The following is a 19,619-nucleotide window of genomic DNA, read 5'->3' as shown; positions in this document are numbered from 1 at the left end:
TTTATGGCTGACAACCGGATGCATGCAACGGTTGCATCCGCTGCGCTCCGCATCACAGGTATACCACAGACTAACAGACATGACAGTATGAGTAAATTCTTATAAAAATAATTTTTCGTGATGCACTAGTTCCACCTATATTGTACTGCGCGAACTATTTACTATCGGTACACCCCTTGTGTTACGTAAAAGTTTTTTACTAGTTGGTTTCCCCTCGTTTGTCAACACCGATCAGCTGCTTGCAGGGATGCCTGATTTCATCAAAATTTTTGAAAATGATTCGTCACAATAAATTATTGGATTACGTTGATAATATATTTCACTTTTTCGCGATGTTGGAAGGTAACCATTTATTTGACTCAACGTTGTTCATCTAGACTATTTTTTATTGTGTTGGTAGTTTTCACTCGAAATTAAGTGGCGGCAGACCAGAAGCAAGTAAATATTGTAACAAACGGGTTCAATTTTGTATTGCGTTGGAGGATGAGAAGTAGGCATAATTCTGTATATAGTTTTGGCAATATGTATTAAATCTGTATCCTGCATGAAATTCGCATGGACGTATACAAATCAATACATTACAGGTAATTCTGCATGAATGGCAACTCTGTTGGTAAATGAAAAAATAAACACAGTCTAGATGACAGACAGGATGTTTTTGATAGGGTAATGTGGCGCCATCATGACACATGTGAGTACTGTCCCAAATGAAGGAATATTCGAAATGACCGTTAAAATGATTGAAGAATCTAATTTGAGTGTCCTGTCTGTTAGTCTGTGGGTATACTACGTGATTGACCCACAGACCAATGGAATCGAATAATCCGGGTAATGAGGTATCCTGAGAATCAACTGACACGCAAAACTGACACTGAATGCAATTTATTTAGGAGAATTCCCGTGAAAATTTGGTCGCAATTGCGCTCGACACCGAAAAGTCCCAGTCCGTTTTGTCTGTGAACTACTGACGGGTAAATTAGCAATATGTCAAACGAAAATACTATCAATCGGGTGCCACATGCGTGCGGATTTTCTATTCAACATGGATGTGGGTTCGGATATCCTTGTTGCAATTAATTTACGTTCAGTGGTTAGGGGTTGTGGCAAAATTCATCAATTTAATTTTTCCTTTGAGAAAACAGGATGCCGCCGCTTCTAACAATTCCTGGACGATTAGCATTTAATATGATATTTTCAGGCATTTAATTTACAATTCATCATTAGTTGCGCTGATTGGTTTTGACGTTTACATTCTCAAACAGGAGCGGTGGCTGAAAAGAACACTGGTTTTTATATGTTCGATAATCAATTAGCGGCCCTTACACGATCATTAAAAGTGTCATTACTAAGTAATGACACTTCTGCTCAAACGCTCGTCATTACTGCATTACTGTACACCATTACTTTTTAGCATTACACGTTCATTATTAATGATGAGCATTTGTAACTACTCCAGCATAGCAATAGCAATATTTTTATTTTCGTTTAGCTGAGAATAAATTTGATTTGCCATTGAGACGTTAAGGTTAATGAAATATTAACAATTTAAATCTACACTTTGTCATTTTTTCGCGTATAGTTCTAAAGATATTCAGCACTTCCACAAAAAATAAGAAGAAAAAATAATGTTGGTAATGATGGAAAATCCGGAATTCCATCATTACTCGTGTCATTACTGAATTCGTAGACCTTACACGATCATTAAAAGTGTCATTACTTTTTAGTAATGACACTTTTAATGATCGTGTAAGGGTCGCTATTGGCACATTGTCACAAATCTGAATTACCGGTAGCGACACCTGCAAATGTAAAATGGAACCAAGAAACCAAGAAAATTTTCATATCGGCGATTTTTTGTTTATTCAATAGTACAAATAGATATCAGCAATAGAAGTAAACCCGGAGTAGAAGAAAATCGATTTCAAAGTGATTACCACTACTTTTTTTAGTGCAAACTACGATTAAACATGGAAAATCTTCATAAATGTGTAAACTGTGGTAGGCTTAAGCTTTTTTTGGACCATTTTTCAAACAGAAACCAGTCAAATGTTGATTTATCGTATACTAGAATGTTAGGCCGACGACACGACCTACCACTCGTCTATCAAAACTGTATCGTAAATTTAACTACCCCTCAGTAACTGGAAATGTCAAATCGAAAAGGCTAGTGAATTTTTTTAAACTGGCAGCACAAGTTGATATATTTATTGATTTTGAATAACAGTCACCATAACCTTGGTTACTGCATATCGAAGGCAAGATGAATGTAAACAAAATAAATTTCAGATCGGTTATTATATTACGGAACATTTTATTGGATTTACCTGACTCGAGCGGAATGTAAAAAATGAGGAGTATGAGTTATGTCTTTTATAAAGCCAAGTTCAAAATTCAGGTCTTGACTTGAAACCGTTGTGTGAGAAGGAAGACATGGAAATGACCGACAATGAGCTGAGCGAGGCTAGAGCTCTGCGGTACCTACATAACGTACGGTAAAATGATTTCTTTGTGGAATTCCACTAGTAATCCTCGAATAGTGGCCAACAAGGTGAAATACTGTTTCCACTTCTGCGCAATCAACCTACACAAAACAGTTTTGACACCGGTATATTACACCGAATCCTACTGCCCAGAAAAGCTAGCAGTTGAAGTGTACGGATGAATCGCTGGAAGCAGATCCTCGTTCGTTGGTTTCATCCTCAGTTTCGATTAAATTCCGAAAATCGGGTTCATTTAAATGCATTTCTGCCTAATTTGAACAAAGTTTAACACTAATAGAACTATTCCACCGCTTTCAAAACATGTTTATTTGTTTTGGGGTTCCTTGGTAACTAGTCCATAGCAACTTAAACAGTGTTGCTCGAGAAGATTATTTTTATCATTTACAAGGGGTCGCTAGATTTGTGGTAACTGGCGGTGAATCGTTAGCGAACAGTTTTAATGCTGATTTTTCTTCGAAGTGCCTGGTCGTGTCGTCGGTTAGGCGATCAAGTTCCATATATTTTGGATACTTTATTCGTTATTTTCGGGCATTTGAATAATGGTATGAAGCAAGTATCCATTAAAAATAAATGTTAGTTTTCGCACAATAAATTAAGATCAACATTAACACCTCAGAGTAAAAAATTTTTCTTCACTTCTACTATGATTTTTGAAATGAATGAATGAAGTTTTGATTCAATAATTTAAAAAAAATCGCTCGCAAGTTTCCTATACCGAAAAAGTATGCACGCTTTTTGACCGACTTTCGCAAACTTAGATTCAAATGAAAGGCCTTATAGCAAAGATAAATAATAAAGACGTGTATGTGCCTACAATAATTTTAAAAAATATGGTTCGTACCCGGTACATTCTAAAATGACCGGACTCACCGCTTAATGGAGCGCGAGATTAATTGGGAGCGGGTCATTTCGCCGAAAGCCGTTTCGCCGAACGTCATTTTGCCGAAAGTCGTTTCGTCGAATAGGTCGTTTCGCCGAAAGGGTCATTTCGCCGAAAGTCGTTTCGCCGAAAGGGTCATTTCGCCGAAAACCGTTTCGCGAACAAAAATGCTGCACTATTTTCAAAAAGGCTGCGAGCTTTACCTTTTGTGCCATTTGACTTGATTCCTCGAGCATTCGATCTAACTGCACCAACAGAAATGGAGCCGTTGATTAAATATGCAGAGGAAACATACGTTCTGGGTCGAAAGAAATTTGGAAAATCAGTAAAACGATGCCCACCAATTTTCTCACCCCAGTTATGGTCTGTATATGAAAATACAAAAAAACGATCTGCCTCGAATTACTAATAATGTTGAATCTTGACACAAAGCGAAGCCGCATTAGACGTTTTTTTTTCATTTAAACTCTTTTAGATGTACGATTTTAGGTAACGGTGTATCATCTATAATTTTTCTGTATCACTTCAATTTCAAGACGATATTATGGAAGTAGTACGATTCGGCAACGTTACTCTATCGGCGAAATGACCCTTTCGGCGAAACGACTTTCGGCGAAATGACCCTGATCCGATTAATTGCATTGTTATCATTTCGATTAATGTGTGCCATGAGTAGGGCAGAATCAAATGTCAACATTGTCACTCATTTCGATACTATAATATAAAAAGACAATTGTTAAAAATAACCAACAAGATAAGCAAAACGAAAAAACGGAAAAGCACGAAAAATGGGCATCCAAAGCCAGGTCATCATGTTCATTTCTTGCATATACTCGTCAACCGTAGATTCTGATATATTTTGTGTACCATAAAATCTCAATACACTGAAGTCTTTTTTTATGCGAATTTACGTACCGCATAAAAAAACCGCATAACTCTGAAACTTCGCATAAAAAAATCCGCATAACTCTGAAACTTCGCATAAAAAAACCGGAGAAAGGAAACCGCATAACTCTGAAAATTCGCATAAAAAAACAGCATAACTCTGAAACTTTGCATAAAAAAACGCATAACTCTGAAAATTCGCATAAAAAAAGTCGCGTAAAAAACCGCATAAAAAAGACCTCAGTGTATATACAAATGAGCTAACGAATCGAAAGGTTCTCACGGTTTGACATTTGTGTTATAAATGTGATGATGGGAACTCAACAGTGCAACCAGTTTATCACCATTGTTGCCAGTTTCATGGAGGACCGTAGATGTGTGCCAAAAAAAAGATCGTGACTGAATTTCGTTTGTGCTTATAGTTCAACAGACAATATTTGAATTTGATACAGATCTAACTTCCGGCTACAGAAATACAGAGCGGAAAATGAAAAAATATAATTCATCAAATGTTTTTAACAAGTGACGTTGTGAAAAGAAGAAAACTCGTTAAATCCGACTTGCTGCATGGTATCTCGAAGAACTGTTTTTATACAATTGAATTTTGGTAACCATTTTGCTTGAATTCAAAACGGGACGATAACATAACACTTTTAAAAATTGTTCCCAATTATGGCGATACGCAGGGCTGCTTTTGAATAGAAAACTCGAAAATATCACCGTAAACCATTTGTGCATTTTTAAGCTGATCATACCTATGAATGCTGCTCTGCTTTATTTTTCATAGCTCGCCTGCAATTTATTTCGAAAGTGGAAGTTTATTGGCCGTTATAAAAAAACGCGTGACTTATAAAGTGCTCCAGACATATTTTGTTGCCGACTATCTTGCAGACTTTAGGAATTCAAGTTTTTCGCAGACTTTTGTTCAAATTTACAGACTTCTCGATTGCTGTCTGTTTTTTTCTACGCCAAGTTAGTTTTGTGTGTTATACTTTATAGAAAAATAAAAGCCCGCAGACATTTTTTCAGACACACACACACACACACTTTTGCAAGCCTGTCTGAAGATACTTGAAATTTTACCTGGCTTCTCCGATGCTAAATGAAGCATCACACAATTAGGTTTTACAAGATGACAATACAAATGAATTCGTGTTGAATACAGGTAGTGTTTGATATGTACTCGTGGTTTATTTACATTTTAAATTAGGTTTTGTACGATGACGACACGAATGAACTGCCGATAAATCAAGCTCATCTTTTGACAGCTATCAGCAATTTGTTTACATATTCATTAACATGAATTCAAATCACAATGAACACATAAGCAAACCACTGATAGCTGCTAACATTGGTTCATTTGGTTCTTTTTTGTGAGGTTTTGTCATGTTCGTGCAAAACCTAATAATACGTATTAGAAAATTTGAATAAACATGTGAACAAAGCCTTCTCCACCTGTGTCAAACGATGCTCATTCATTTTGTAAGGTTATGTCATGTTCGTGTGAAACCTAAATGATTGCCCGAACAGCGGAGACGTTTTTTTTTTAAATTGAGGATTAGTGAAGTGGTGGCCGCTTATAGGACCGCTGATGATGGTATGTTTCGGATGGAAAAAAAAAGTTTAGCCGACATTCTGTCAACAATTTTACTAATCACAGTGCTTATACGAAAGCATGCTGAAATCAAAATTTTACAATGGTTCACCTCAGCTGAAACTCCGTTCCGTGATTCTAAAAGCTAATTGAATTCAGGTAACTCAGCAAAATCTTACCGCAATAGACTAAACTTTCATCCTGCACCAACAATTAACATTCTCGTCCGGTCGCTAAAAAAACTGCTACTAACAACTCTTTTTTTACACCAAATATAATAACTACAAATAACTAGCAAATAATTTCAAGCGGGTGTGCGTCATAAAAAAACTCAATAAAAACAAATAAACGTCCAGTGTGTAAAAACCGGTGGTAACAGTCAACGGAAGAAAAAAAAACGCGGAACTGGGGTCGGGTGCATGCTGAAACCTCGACTTGTAAACCAGCTTCCGTTGGGGATTGAAAATGGCAGTACGGAGAAAAACTGTTATGAACACAAATAAATACGTGAACGAATCGAAACCGAACCGAGGGGTTTAGTTAACTGATTATTCTTGGTGTGTCGGGTGGCGTAGAGCATGCTATGGGAAGCTTATGGTATTATGTTAGCTTTTTCTAGGCTCTGTCCACGAGGGTTTCTACATGCGTTCGATAGTTGGGCTATAGTTAATAGTAGGAATCCTTTACTTTACTCCTGAACGGAATATTTTAATGAAAATTGTCGAATTCGACCGCCGTTCCTTCGATGTAAAAGTAATATCACAATTTTTATTTTTGTTTGTCTTGTTTCTCACATTTCAACTTCTGAAAACCAAACGTTTTCAATTGACTGCACAACAAACGACGAACGACAAAGTCCACAAATGTTGGACGATTGTTTCGGATTGATCGATTCCGCCTTGACTGTCTGCCTCGTTTGCCTCCGGCTCCGTCCGCCTAGTTGGCCTGTATGGTGTCCATGATCCACTGGCGGTAGAACGAGATTTTGGTATACACGTCCGGATAGTCCTTGAATGCACAGCCCGACCCGAACGAAGTTATTCCGACTAGAATCCAGGGGCCATGTTTGGTGATGCGGCACTGCAGCGGACCTCCCGAGTCACCCTGTGAAGAGATGGTAATGTAATTACCATTAGTAATTAGATTAGTTGGTGGAGTCGGGAAATGTTTTGAGATCGGTGGTGATTTTTACAGTTGGTCATAATGACATCTGGGTACTGACTATTGACTTTGGGAACTACGTCGTCGGCACTACTTTCTCATAGTATTCTATTGAATTTTCTAAGTGTGTAAACTGTGCGACTTAAAAACGATTTCGGGATAGCACCAGATCTCGACGCTAAAAAACCGCATAACTTGGAAAATTCGAATTGAAAGAATGCGTGACTTTGGAAATCCGTTCAATAAAATGGCGTATTTTCTGAAATCCGCATAAAAAAACGCATAAAAACATCACATCCTATGGATGTGATGTATTTTTTAGAATCTGGAAATAACGATATATTTTATCGTTTCGATGTGCATTTCAGATGAATGTAGCATGATTTCCACTTAATGTCAACAGTTTTTGCACTCATTTTATGTATATTTTCATGAATTTCATGTATTCTACAAGTAGTGATAGGTCAAACACTTTGCACATTATGCTAGCGAGCCAATTATTTTCAGTGTAGCTTTCAAACGAGTCTAAGTTTGTTATTGTTAGTTCAGCCATTTCATTCAATTACCTTTTATAGAAGAAGGCAGAAACATTGATGCAAGAGTGTATGTATGTGTGTATGTAGTACGAATAAATGTGGGTAATCGTTTTTTGTACACGAGTTTCCTTAATGGAGAAAAGGTAGAGATACCTAAAAAAAACGTTTTAGCAAGCTAGTTCCGCGTGAAACAGTTTCCTGGGGACACCTTTTGTCATTTCACTCCTCGAGCTTCCCTCCGAACTAATTTTATTCCCTTGCTTAACGATTTATGACGAAAACAAAGGATTTTTACGGTTTGAAAGAGATTTTCAATAACCGTGCTCATACTTTATTTGATTGAAATTACGTAAAAGTAATTAAAATAGTCGAGTTTAGCTTGTAAAACTATGGTTAAGGATATTGCAGAGTACCGCGCTGACGACGCCAGCCCTCACAAGGTGTCGCTTCAATCGCTATTTCGAGATGTGCAGTTAGCCTAAATACGATGTAAAACCACAGACTAACAGACAGGACACTCAAATTAGATTCTTCAATCATTTTAACTGTCATTTCGAATATTCCTTTATTTGGGACAGTACTCACATGTGCCATGATGGCGCCACGTTACCCTATCAAAAATATCCTGTCTGTCATCTAGACTTATTTTTTTCATTTACCAACAGAGTTGCCATTTATACAGAATTACCTGTAATGTATTGATATGTATTTGCATTTGTATGCGAATTTCATGCAGGATACAGATTTAATACATATTGCCAAAACTATATACAAAATTGTGCCTACCTCTCATCCTTCAACGCAATACAAAATCGAACCCGTTTAGTGGCAATATTTACTTGCTTCTGATCTGCCGCCACTTAATTTCGGGTGAAAATTACCAACACAATAAAAAATAGTCTAGATGAACAATGTTGAGAAAAATAAATGGTTACCTTCCAACATCGCTAAAAAGTTTAATATATTATTAACGTAATATAATAATTTACTGTGACGATTCATTTCCAAATATTATGATGAAATCAGGCATCCCTGCAAGCAGCTGATCGGTGTTGACAAACGAGGGGGAACCAACTAGTAAATTAACTTTTACATAACACAAGGGGTGTACCGATAGTAAATAGTTCGCGCACTACAATATAGGTGGAACTAGTGCATCACGAAAAATTATTTTTATAAGAATTTACTCATACTGTCATGTCTGTTAGTCTGTGGTAAAACCACAAGATTATTTCGAACTACGGAGCAGTAGATTCAAAAATATTAATGATCTACGAACAATTGACCGAACAGAAGAGGTTTCCACCTTGACCTGTTTTTATACGGTTTTGTGATCGAATTTTCAAACCAACAACATATCGAACACAGTAGGCTATGGCTGGCTGCCGTCTCGTTCAAGTTGGCTTCAAGAGTTGAAGTAGTAGTGTGACAAGTATCGACCTTTCAGGTGTATTTCGTTGGATGCTTGCCGCTTTCATTTAGCACCAATTAATGGGATTTGAAATGGGAGAACCTTCTTTCTACTAGTCAGGATATAGGTAACAAGGTTTTGACTTGAATTATCTATATATTAAAATTTAAGTATTCCGATTAGTTTATATTCACTTGTCTGACAATTTGACTGTAAATGTCAAGACAATTGAATATTAAGGCTGTGAACCATTTCGTGGTTAATTTAAACTTTTGGTTGAAATCTGACACTCTAGTAGTTATTTTGATGTTGTCAAAAATAACCCTGCTCGAAAGCATGGTTATTTTTAACAGATAGATGGTTATTTTCCAGCACTGAAAAAACATCTTGCAAAGAAAATTCTTATATCAATTCTTTAGTCAAAATTATTTCCAGTGCAAAATAAACCCAAATAACTTTGCATCCGTCAAACATGGGCCGGAGTTTTAGTTAAATTTAACTACTCGGGCCGCAGCGGATTTCTAGTAGCAATATTTATATAACATGATCGTTGTTGTTTATGTCGAACATGTTCTATAAATGTTGCTACTAGAAATCCGCTGCTATCTCACATGGATCAGAGTAGTTTGTTAGTAAATATTCCAATAATATTCTCACGTGTTGATTACTTTGGGCAGCCAGCTACCGAGAATCCATTGAATTATGAAAAACACAGCCGTAAACGATAATAAAACGCTTGAACAAGACTCAAAGTCCAAGTAAAGATTTTTCAGCATAGCCGAAACAGGAGATTTATGCACTCCCAACATTTGTGCTTTCCTGTCAAATAATTTGAATAATAGGTTTTTACATCAATCAACCCTTTTTGTCCGCTCATATCCGACATTGACAATTATGGTGCCAATTCAGATCGTGACATCAATACAAATCTACAGCCAACACCATATCCTAGTTGTCATATTTACCACACAAGTTCCGCCGGTTCCGTCGAGATTCCCCGCACAGAGATGGCCACGATGTAGTCGGATGAAATCTCCGTACGCCTTTTCACATCTACGGGAACAACGAAAACAGAAACAGAATAATAGTGTGAAAAATAAAAAAAAATGTCCCCAACGAACGAATAAGCCATAAATATATTTCGATGGGAGAAAAGGTCGAAAACGAAAACTAGCAATTGTCGTTAGAGCATTCCGCATGGCACCCAGATCACACCATTCGGGATTCGGTGCACTGAGCAGCAATAAAAGAACGAGAAAAGCAATACTTTTTACTATTCTGGATGGGGGCCTTCGTCTGCAGCAGGATGTCAGTTAATTCATCATCGATTGTCGATTTGCCCCAACCTGTTGCCAGGCAGTCCACGTACTGGGTCGTATCAGGAATGGCACTGATTCCAGCGCTGTTGGTGCTGCTACTACTGCCATTGTCGTCATCTTCATCGACGAACTCGTTCCGATAGTGATCCCGTCGGTAGAAACCCCCGTGGGCAAATTTATCGTTCCGTCGTCGTTTGGCACCATGGCGGGTCCCACGGCGATTCCCATCCGTACCATAATATTCACCGCCGTTATCGTCGTCATCATCGGATTCCGAGGATTGGTATAACCGTCGTCCCCGGCGGAACGACCTTCTGTGTGCAGTAGTTGCTGTTGAATTGCTTTTTCGATGCAATTGTTCCCGTACCAATCGATTTACAACAAGCTGCGCGGTTCGCGGCCGTTCGGGACTTTCGCCTAGCAGCCGCAACCGTCGCAGATAATTATCGTCCCGTTCCCAGAGTGGTTCCGGAAAGTTGGGCTTCGTGCCCACTTCCCCCCGGGTTTCGTCGTCTTCGGTGCTCCCGCCGGCAGTGACATCACCAGCGGACTCCGGTGGCCGCCCGAGATAGTCGTAGAAGAAGAGCGTACCACCGTTGGCTTTTGTTCTCGTGCGGTCCAGTTCCGGCCGCGGATCGTACTCCACGCTGTTGACTTTGATGTCCGCGAACGGTAGGCATATTTTCTTCACCCGAGCGTTCGGTGCCATGTTGGCCGGCCTGTTCAGTTTGAGGAGCACTGAAAAGAGTTGTACTAATTAGAATTTATTTATGCCTTTTTGCGATGACACAGCATTTGGCCGGGGTACTCACCAAGATCGTGCTTGAAGTTGTGGTACTTTTCGTGCAGAACTATTTTGTCTACTGGAATTCGTTGCTCGTAACCGGACTCCCGAGACCTGTCGTATTCTCCTAGAACCACGGTCCACAAGGCAGGCAGTGGAAGATTGAACAGATCACTGAAAATTGTGTTGTTGGTTAGGTGATTTACGGAACTATTTAAATCCGAATACTCACTTGTGAATGCAGTGTGCCGCCGAAAGGACCCAGTTCCGGTCGATCAAAACACCACCGCACCAGTGCCCGATAAATCCGTACGAGGGATGAAGCAGTTCGAGTGAAACCTGCCACGGGTACTGCCCTTCCAGGGTCGGTGTTCCGTGCATTATCTTGGGATTCCTACTCGGTCCGTCCGATTCGCTAGCTTCCAGCTGCTCGGATTGGCCGTCTCCTTGCTGCTGTGACGTACTTCGGTTGTAGTAGTTACTCCAGTCGTTGTTGTTGTGGTGGTTGCTGTTTTGGCTGCTGCTTCGCGGTTGTCTACGAGAGGTACGGATTCCGCAATCTAAAGGAAATATTGATTGGAAGCACTTATCAGAAATTTGTTGATTCAAGGGTAATTTCAATTGTATGTTGATAATAACGAGAGAAGGAAAATTGGCCTCTACTGTTTTAATCCAGCTTCCAAGGTCAAAGCAACATTATTGAAGAACAATGTGAATAACAATGGACGTTGGTTAGTACCTTGTGGTCAGGCGCGTACCCAGAAAAAAATTTCGGGGGGTGTTTCAGAACATGTTGATCAATTTCCATACAAATGGAACTTTTTATAGAATTATTTGAAATTTTTTTATTGTGGAGTCGTTTGTTGAAAATTATTCATTTTATTTTTTACTTATTTGAAAAAAAGAGTTTACATAATATCATACTTTTTTGAGTTTCGGAGGGGGTTTGAACCCCTAAAACACCCCCCTGTATACGCGCCTGCTTGTGGTAAATATGCTTAACCAGAAAATTCGGAATTCCGTCTAGTGTCATCTCGAAAAAAAATCATTCCAGTGATAGTTTGAGTTTGAAAAAAATCGAGTCTCTAGGATAAAACGTGGAGATCTGTTGCTATCTCGAAAGGACATTTGGCATAAAAAAGTACAAAATACAAAGATTTTATCTCTTTGAACTTTGTACTTTTATTTATGCCAAATGTCCTTTCGAGATAAAGAGTCCTAGACTCCTATGATTCCGAAGAGTAAAATGAATCGAGAGATTCCTCCTAAGAGTTCAGATTGTCCGAGAAATAACCAAGGTAATGAATATATAAGAGTCCGGAGTTCCAAGAAATCTTTGATTCCAGTGATTTTGAGGAGACTAAAGAGTCAAAGCAGTCTGTTGCATCTTCCGGCCGAGCGGTGGCGGAAGAGGAATAACGAAGAGGATGTTTCTTTCAGTTCTATACGGAGTAATACTCTTCAATTCGGTTTCTCTATGTACTTGAGTTTAATATCACGAATTTCACCTTTTTTTTGAGTTTCAAATCTTTTTGTGATTTTCACACATTTACACCATTCCACACCGACTTTACATTAGAATTGGAACCTTTTAACTTTCACCGTAAATTCTGTGCAGTTATTCTACAACCATAGTATGTTGAGTTATTTCTTTAATTTGGCTCGTAGTTCTATTGCATACTCCACTAGTTTGTAAATCTATTCACAACACTTCATGGTGAACTCGTCGGATATATGTCTCCACATTTACTTGTTTACATTAATAAAAGAAGTTATTCTTCAACACGTACTTTTGTGTCACGAACAATGGCTGTGTCTAACTATTTTTCTTTTGCATGTGACTATCAAACCAGCACATGAAACTGTTAAATCTTCACTCATTACAGCAATCTTTCACTCAATTCTTTAGATGCCTTTCGAAATCTAATATATATCCCATTATAAACAATATTTCTTACTTGATTTTGAGGTCACTTGATACTCAAACCTCACCATGCACGCATATTTCTATGGCTACTGTATTATACTCCGAACTGAACTAACTCGAATACTCGAAGCAAAAATTACTTAATCTGTCTACGGGTCGATTCCCGAGACTCGCGCCTATCTACCGCACTCTGTGAAACTGAACTGCTAATTTGTCTACGGGCCGACGCCCGAGACCAACGGCTATTTACCGCGCACTCGTTAAAATTGAACTGGCTCACTAACTCTCCCCAACTAGGGGTTTTTAAGCTCTTAACATTTACTTTCGGGTGAAGCCCGAAGATTTTAGTACAAGCCGAGCTTGTGATTTCAAGTAGAAAGTTCATCCGACTTTCTTCCGAAGTTCTACCTAAAGTCGAGACCACTGTCGCTAGGCCAGAGGCAGTGACCAGTGTCCGTGAAAATAACTTTGTTTTTCTACAACATTACTGTGCTGACTAATGCTCGGGACTGTCTATGGTTTTATAACAGTGACCAGTGTCCGTGAAAATACATTTTTGTTATTGCTCGTCGCGTTTACGCTGACATGAAGGCTTGCCTGAAATGTGACGAGTTTTTCCTTCACGACTAGGTTGCTGTTCTTGCAATGTCGTTATTCCTTCATGGCTCCCTATTTTATTCACAATACTAACATGTTCGAAGGAAAATTTGCTAAGGGCGCTGCATGCCCCCTTACTTACTGAGCTTGATGTTACCTGAAGGGTAAACATCAAGTCGGATGCGTTGGTTTATAACATTAAAGTTTGTAGCTGGGTCACAAATTTCCGTATTTACAATTGCCAATTGGTTTATTTTTCGTTGTTGGTTATACGTTAGTTAAATTTCCTAACCTTACGATGGTCCGTGTGTGTGTGTTCTCCTCTGACGCCATCCTGCTCCATGGTATGCTTCTATTGTTGCTTTATCTGTGGGAGTGATCGAACGGTTGCTAGTCTCGGACTCTGGGTTCCGTGTCGTTCTCGTTCCTAATAGCTCGTTCTTCTGTGTTGGTGATACGTAGTAGGGCTTCTCATTGCTTATGTACTCGCTTCATTGGGCATAGTTGAAAATTGATCGTTGACTCCTTTGCATTTTGGACATCATCGGGATTACTGTCAGTAGTAATATTGGTATTTTGTATTGTTGCTTCTCATCATGGCTTCTCGTTTGGTACAATGTGTTGAGGCTCCTAGCAGCTTTTATGCATTGCATTTGATTTCGTGGTTATCTTCTTCGTAGTGTATTTTTAAACAACCAACTGTTTAATTATTTTTCACGTATTAATAAGCTTTGATTTTCATATATTGGTTTATGGTACTCAGTTGAGCTTTTGCCGATGCTCACTGAATAAAATATGGGGTAGCAATTTGTAACGTTGTGGCATACCCATGCAAGTCATATTTAACTGTGTTGACTGCATTTACTTCCTTCTTGTTTGGTTATCAGTTGTACTTGTTGATGTAGCCATTTGTAGCATTGCCATTATTTCGATTTGTTATCACGTCTTCCATATAAAACTTTTTCGTAATTTTCTCTGCCTCGATTTTTTTTTCAACTCGTAATTGCCTCGATTTTCAACTCTGCTGTTCTTCCTTCTGACGTCTTGGTGATTCCCCGGTTCCCTTTGTCTTCAACTTGCCACCGCATCCGATCACACCCTCTCGTTCTCTTAGGTAGCTTGGCTAAGCTACTGACATCCTTCTGCGACGACTAATTTTCGGGCACACACACAATTTGGGACTCCAAAAAAAAACTCCTATTCGTTTTTGCATGATTCTGCGCCTGTAATTTAATCTATTTTCTATGAGTGTTATTATTATTTTATATACGTATTTTTTCATAATTTCATTGTACATCGTATACAATTTTTCGTTATCGTGCATGTTCTTTCTATTAGTTGAATCTATGTGTTTTTTTTTCTATGCATTTAAATGTTTCTGCGATCTATTTATTCGTCTATATGTTATCTCGTGTACTTTTCCATTAATCGACAACCCGTCTGTCGACAATACGTCTGTCTGTGGATATAAAATTGTTATTAAAGTTGCGGCATGCGAATGCTTGTTGCAGGTTATAATAAATCTTTTCTAAACCTGTTTTTTTTCTAAATTTTTCCCGCAACTAGCTTCTATACCGTGTTCATTTTAATGGTGTCTTACCATCCTTGCTTGCGTAGCTTCAGAAGCCGTCCTTCCATCTGGTCGGTTGTGTAGTGCTCATGCCGCAGCTTCTCTCCCCCACTACTTGAGCTGGTTCTTTCGGCACGTGTTCCTGTTTTTCCTTTCTAAAAATAGACTCAAATCTGGGTTTTAATATTTTTCCAATAATAACGGTAACCCATAAAGTATTAAAATATTATTAGTTTGTTAGTGGCAGAGTTTTCATATATATGTATTTTTGTAATCCCCCATGAATTCTTTGGTATATAATATTTTAATTATTTGTTGTATCCTACTTTCATTGTGTTTTCGTAACTTTTACATGTCCATATTGTCGTATCTGTATTTTATTGACATTTTGATTTGAGTGCGTAATTTGCACTTAAGAAATCCTCAATTCATTCATATTGTATGCATCTTTCATTTTTTTCATTCCGGGGTCGCGATCCCCTTGTCCGCACACACTTGATCACTCATACTAGTATCATTGCATAAATGCATACATTATATAGAAATTATTTGCTGGCCAGCGTCGTTTTGATAGTCTGTTCGCTTGTGTCTTATCCTTTTCTTGTCGTATCAGTCATATTTCATCACTATTTTACATTTATTTTTTTATTCGAAGTATTCTTTTAGTATATTTCCAGTGTTAGTTTTATGCTATTGAATGATAAACCATTTTATTTCACCATAGAAATTCTCCTTATTTATAACATTGTTTCCGTATTCTATACCATTATGTTTACCTCCCTTGTGTAATGTGCTCTTCTTTTTTTCTAAACGCAACTTTTCCCCAGTTCATTTTTAATTTGTAGCATTATAGCTTCCTCCCAAAAACACATTTTGCTCACATCTATAATCTTCCTCTTGAATTTAACTTTTTTATTTTCTTATGACCAGCACGGTATTGCTGTGTATGACATGATTCCCATGTTTATGAAATATTTGAATATTCTAGATTGGTTGACTCATCTAGGATCATTAGAATCCCATATTTTCCCATAGTTTGTTTCCACTTTGTATTACTTCAACCATATGTTTGAGTTTCTTTAAGTATACTCTCTCTTTTTTCTTCTTCATATGTTTTCCCCCCATTATATATCTTCTTTGACAATGTAACCTATTGCTTTATTGTCCCTCTGATGTATCTTTATTATTATCAGTTTATAATCATCAGTTTCACCTTATTTTTTTTTCTTCGTTTGGTGTCCATTTGTTTTCATTGTGTTTGTTTCATCGCAGAAGTATAATTTTATTTCTTATTGACTCTCGTACTTTTTTTTTAATAACATCGTAAAACATGTGTATATTACCCTCTTAACGGTTTTAATATCCTTCTGCTCGCAATCATGTTTTTTTTTTCGTGTTCGAATTGATTCATTTCGACTTTCATCTTACATATTTCGTTGATATTTTTCTCTTCTTGGTATATTTTTCATGGTTTTATCTTATCCATTGTTTTCCTCACACTGTGGTTTTAAGTTTTTCGTTGAATTCTTATGTCAACGTATCATTGTATGATGTTTGCTGTTAATTTCTTTTATAACTGTATCCTATTTTTCTTTATTTCAATTACTCTCAGGGTTTCAATTTCCCTTATGTTTTAAATATTATTCCTTTGTATTTAGTTTTTCGATGAAACTTTTAGTACAATATGTTTATTTTCGTGTATCACTTTGTATACATGTTGAATCTTTTTATTACTTTTCTAATGTTTCTTGGATAATTTCTTAATCATCTCAATATTCTGTGATAAGGTTCAGTTTCTCAATCCGTATACTTTTTCAATCGGTTATTGTGAACCTTTTCTAGTCTATTCCCATTCTTTATAGTTGTTGTTTGCTCACTAGGAAGAGCAACTACTTCATACGGTCCTCTCCAAAGTGATTGCAACTTTTGTCCTGCGCCTGTGGGATTGGCTTTTACTAGCACTAAGTCTCCCCACATTGGCTGCCATTCGTTGGAGTTTCTATCATATAATTCTTTGCGCTTGTGTTTAGATGCAATTAGATTCTCCCGGGCTTGATGGTGAAGTCGTTTAAATGTAGATCGCATTTCATTGACGTAGTCCTCATAGTAGAGACCATCATTATCGTATTTGTAGACGGAGTTTGGGATGTTCGCCCGTCTTCCGTATAATAATTCAAACGGTGTATAACCCGTTGAGGAATTTACAGTAGTATTATATTCGAAACTGAAGAATGGGAGTAATTGATCCCATGTTTTCGGTTCGTTGCCTACGTATTGTCTTAAATAGGTTTTTAGTTCCCTATTCGATCGTTCCACCAAGTTTGCTTGTGGATGATATGTACTCGTAGTAATTTTTTTAATTTTTAAAATTTTACATACATTTTTCATAAGAGAACTAACGAAATTGGTTCCATTATCGGTTACCAATTCGACGGGTGTTCCATATTTACAAATATAATTATTCACGAAAGTTTGCGCAACCGTGGCACTCTCTTGATTTTCCATCGGTGCTACAATTAGATATCTAGTCAGATCGTCTTGCATCACAAGTCCGTATCTGTTCCCCCATTCTGACTCGGGTAAAACCACTATGTCCATATACAATTTCTCGAACGGTTCGGACGATGTCGTGGTAATTCTCATTGGAATTTTGTTCGCTCGACCGATTTTGTTTTTCTGGCACGAGCTACATTGTTTAACATAATTTTCAATATCCTTCCGCATATTAGTCCAATGGAATAGTGGACTCATTCTTTTCAACATTCGTTTGCTTCCAACATGTCCGCTTAGAGGAGCATCGTGGAATTCTTTCAATATAGTTTCGCGGTCTTTTTCTGGCACCCACATCCTATCCTTTTCAGGTGCGTATAGTGTAAAAATTTTATCAAATTTCTCGGCAATAAATCTCAACACATTTGCCTCAGGGGTTTTCTGCATGTTTCGAAAAGAGATAATTTGAATGTTCTTTGCATTTTTCAGGTCTTCAGGGCAGTTAGTGAATGCATCTACTAACCCATCTATTAGAATTCTTGTATCGGTTATTGATTTACTCGAGCCATTTAGAACCAATCCCCATATTTTACGATCTGGAATTGAAAATACTCTTCCATTTAGGTAGTCTTTTAACCCGTGTGGTAAGTGTATCAGTTCGGCTAGTTCTTTATATGCTGATCTACTGTTTACTATTACGAAAGTACCATCAAAATCACTTTCGTTAGTTTTTTGTTTAGAAAATTTCAGCAGATCAAATTTGATGTCATTGTTATTTATGCATATTTCATATTCTTCGAAATATGAGAGTGCTCCCAAATCTTCCTTTTCGTCCCATCCAAAGTCGATGTTTTCCAATCCGTCCATGTGCGGATTCCATTCTGTCTTTTGTTTATTTCTAAATAACGTAAACCTGCCTGATTCGTCTTTCAGTTGTTTTGGGGAAGTTGTTTTATTTTCCGCGTCTTTCCGCTTCGCAAGTTCATTTTTCTCTGTTTGCTGCTGTTGACGCTTTTGCTGTCTAGTGACTATTGAAATAGGGTGTAAGGGCTCGGCCTGTTCGGGCAGTCTGGATAAAAAGTCTGCCACAACATTGTCTTTGCCTTGTTTATAGCGAATGTCCATTTCCAACCCTTGAAGTTTCAGACGTAAACGCGTTAGCGTAGGCGAAGTTTCTTTTAAATGCCATATTGAAATTAGCGGTCTATGATCAGTGTATATAATAAATCTCTGATTATAAATAAAATGTTTGAAACGGTTCACTGCCCATACGATGGCTAGCAACTCTTTTTCAATCGTATGGTACTTTCTTTCAGCACCTACTAGACCTCTGCTTGCATATGAAATAGGCCTGTCGATCGATTTTTCATTCGAGAGTACTGCTCCAATAGCGTACTCGCTTGCATCTGTCGTGATCACGAACGTATCTTTATAGTTCGGTCTAACTAACACTGTGTCAGAAGTTAAAAAATTCCGCAATTCCTCAAAAGATTTTTGACACTCTTCTGTCCAAGTAAACTTAACATTCTTTCGCAAGAGATCGTTCAAAGGTTTACGTTTCTCTGCTATGTGAGGTATGAATTTTCCATAAAAATTTACTGTTCCTAAAAATGACCGAACACCTTTGACTGTTTTTGGTGCCGCCATCTCTTTAATTGTTTTTATATTGTCCTCCATAGGACGAATTCCTTCTTTGTCAATTACATGTCCTAAATACTTTATTTCATTTTTCAAAATTTGGCATTTACCTGGTTCGACTTTTAGATTATGTCGACGGAGAGCCTCTAAAACTTTGCGTAAGTTTTCATTGTGTTCTTCGATAGTAACACCGAAAACAATTATGTCATCCAGATAGACGATTGCTTTAACCTCTTCTATCTCATAAAGTACCGTATTCATTAATCTTTGGAACGTCGACGGGCTGTTGCGCAGGCCCATAGGCATTCTTGTAAATTCAAAGTGGC

At 37.8% G+C, this 19,619-nt stretch overlaps 1 protein-coding gene across 1 annotated transcript in view; it reads right to left on the bottom strand.

Moving 5' to 3' along the window:
- Positions 1-5,975: 5,975 nt before the first annotated feature.
- The window catches only part of LOC131434596 (uncharacterized), a 50,764-nt gene continuing 37,120 nt past the window's right edge, over positions 5,976-19,619 (bottom strand). The window contains exons 2-6 of the mRNA XM_058601461.1: positions 11,304-11,631; positions 11,100-11,245; positions 10,236-11,025; positions 9,934-10,021; positions 5,976-6,964 (exon numbers count right to left, since the gene is read on the bottom strand). Of these exons, the coding sequence (XP_058457444.1) occupies positions 6,797-6,964; positions 9,934-10,021; positions 10,236-11,025; positions 11,100-11,245; positions 11,304-11,631 (1,520 nt within the window). The 3' untranslated portion in view covers positions 5,976-6,796. The remainder of the gene's footprint in view (positions 6,965-9,933; positions 10,022-10,235; positions 11,026-11,099; positions 11,246-11,303; positions 11,632-19,619) is intronic.

The sequence above is a fragment of the Malaya genurostris genome, chromosome 1, assembly GCF_030247185.1.
Source record: "Malaya genurostris strain Urasoe2022 chromosome 1, Malgen_1.1, whole genome shotgun sequence".
NCBI classification, from domain to species: Eukaryota; Metazoa; Arthropoda; class Insecta; order Diptera; family Culicidae; genus Malaya; species Malaya genurostris.
Note: the sequence above shows the minus strand (reverse complement) of the source record. Positions and strands in the feature narration are given on the sequence as shown.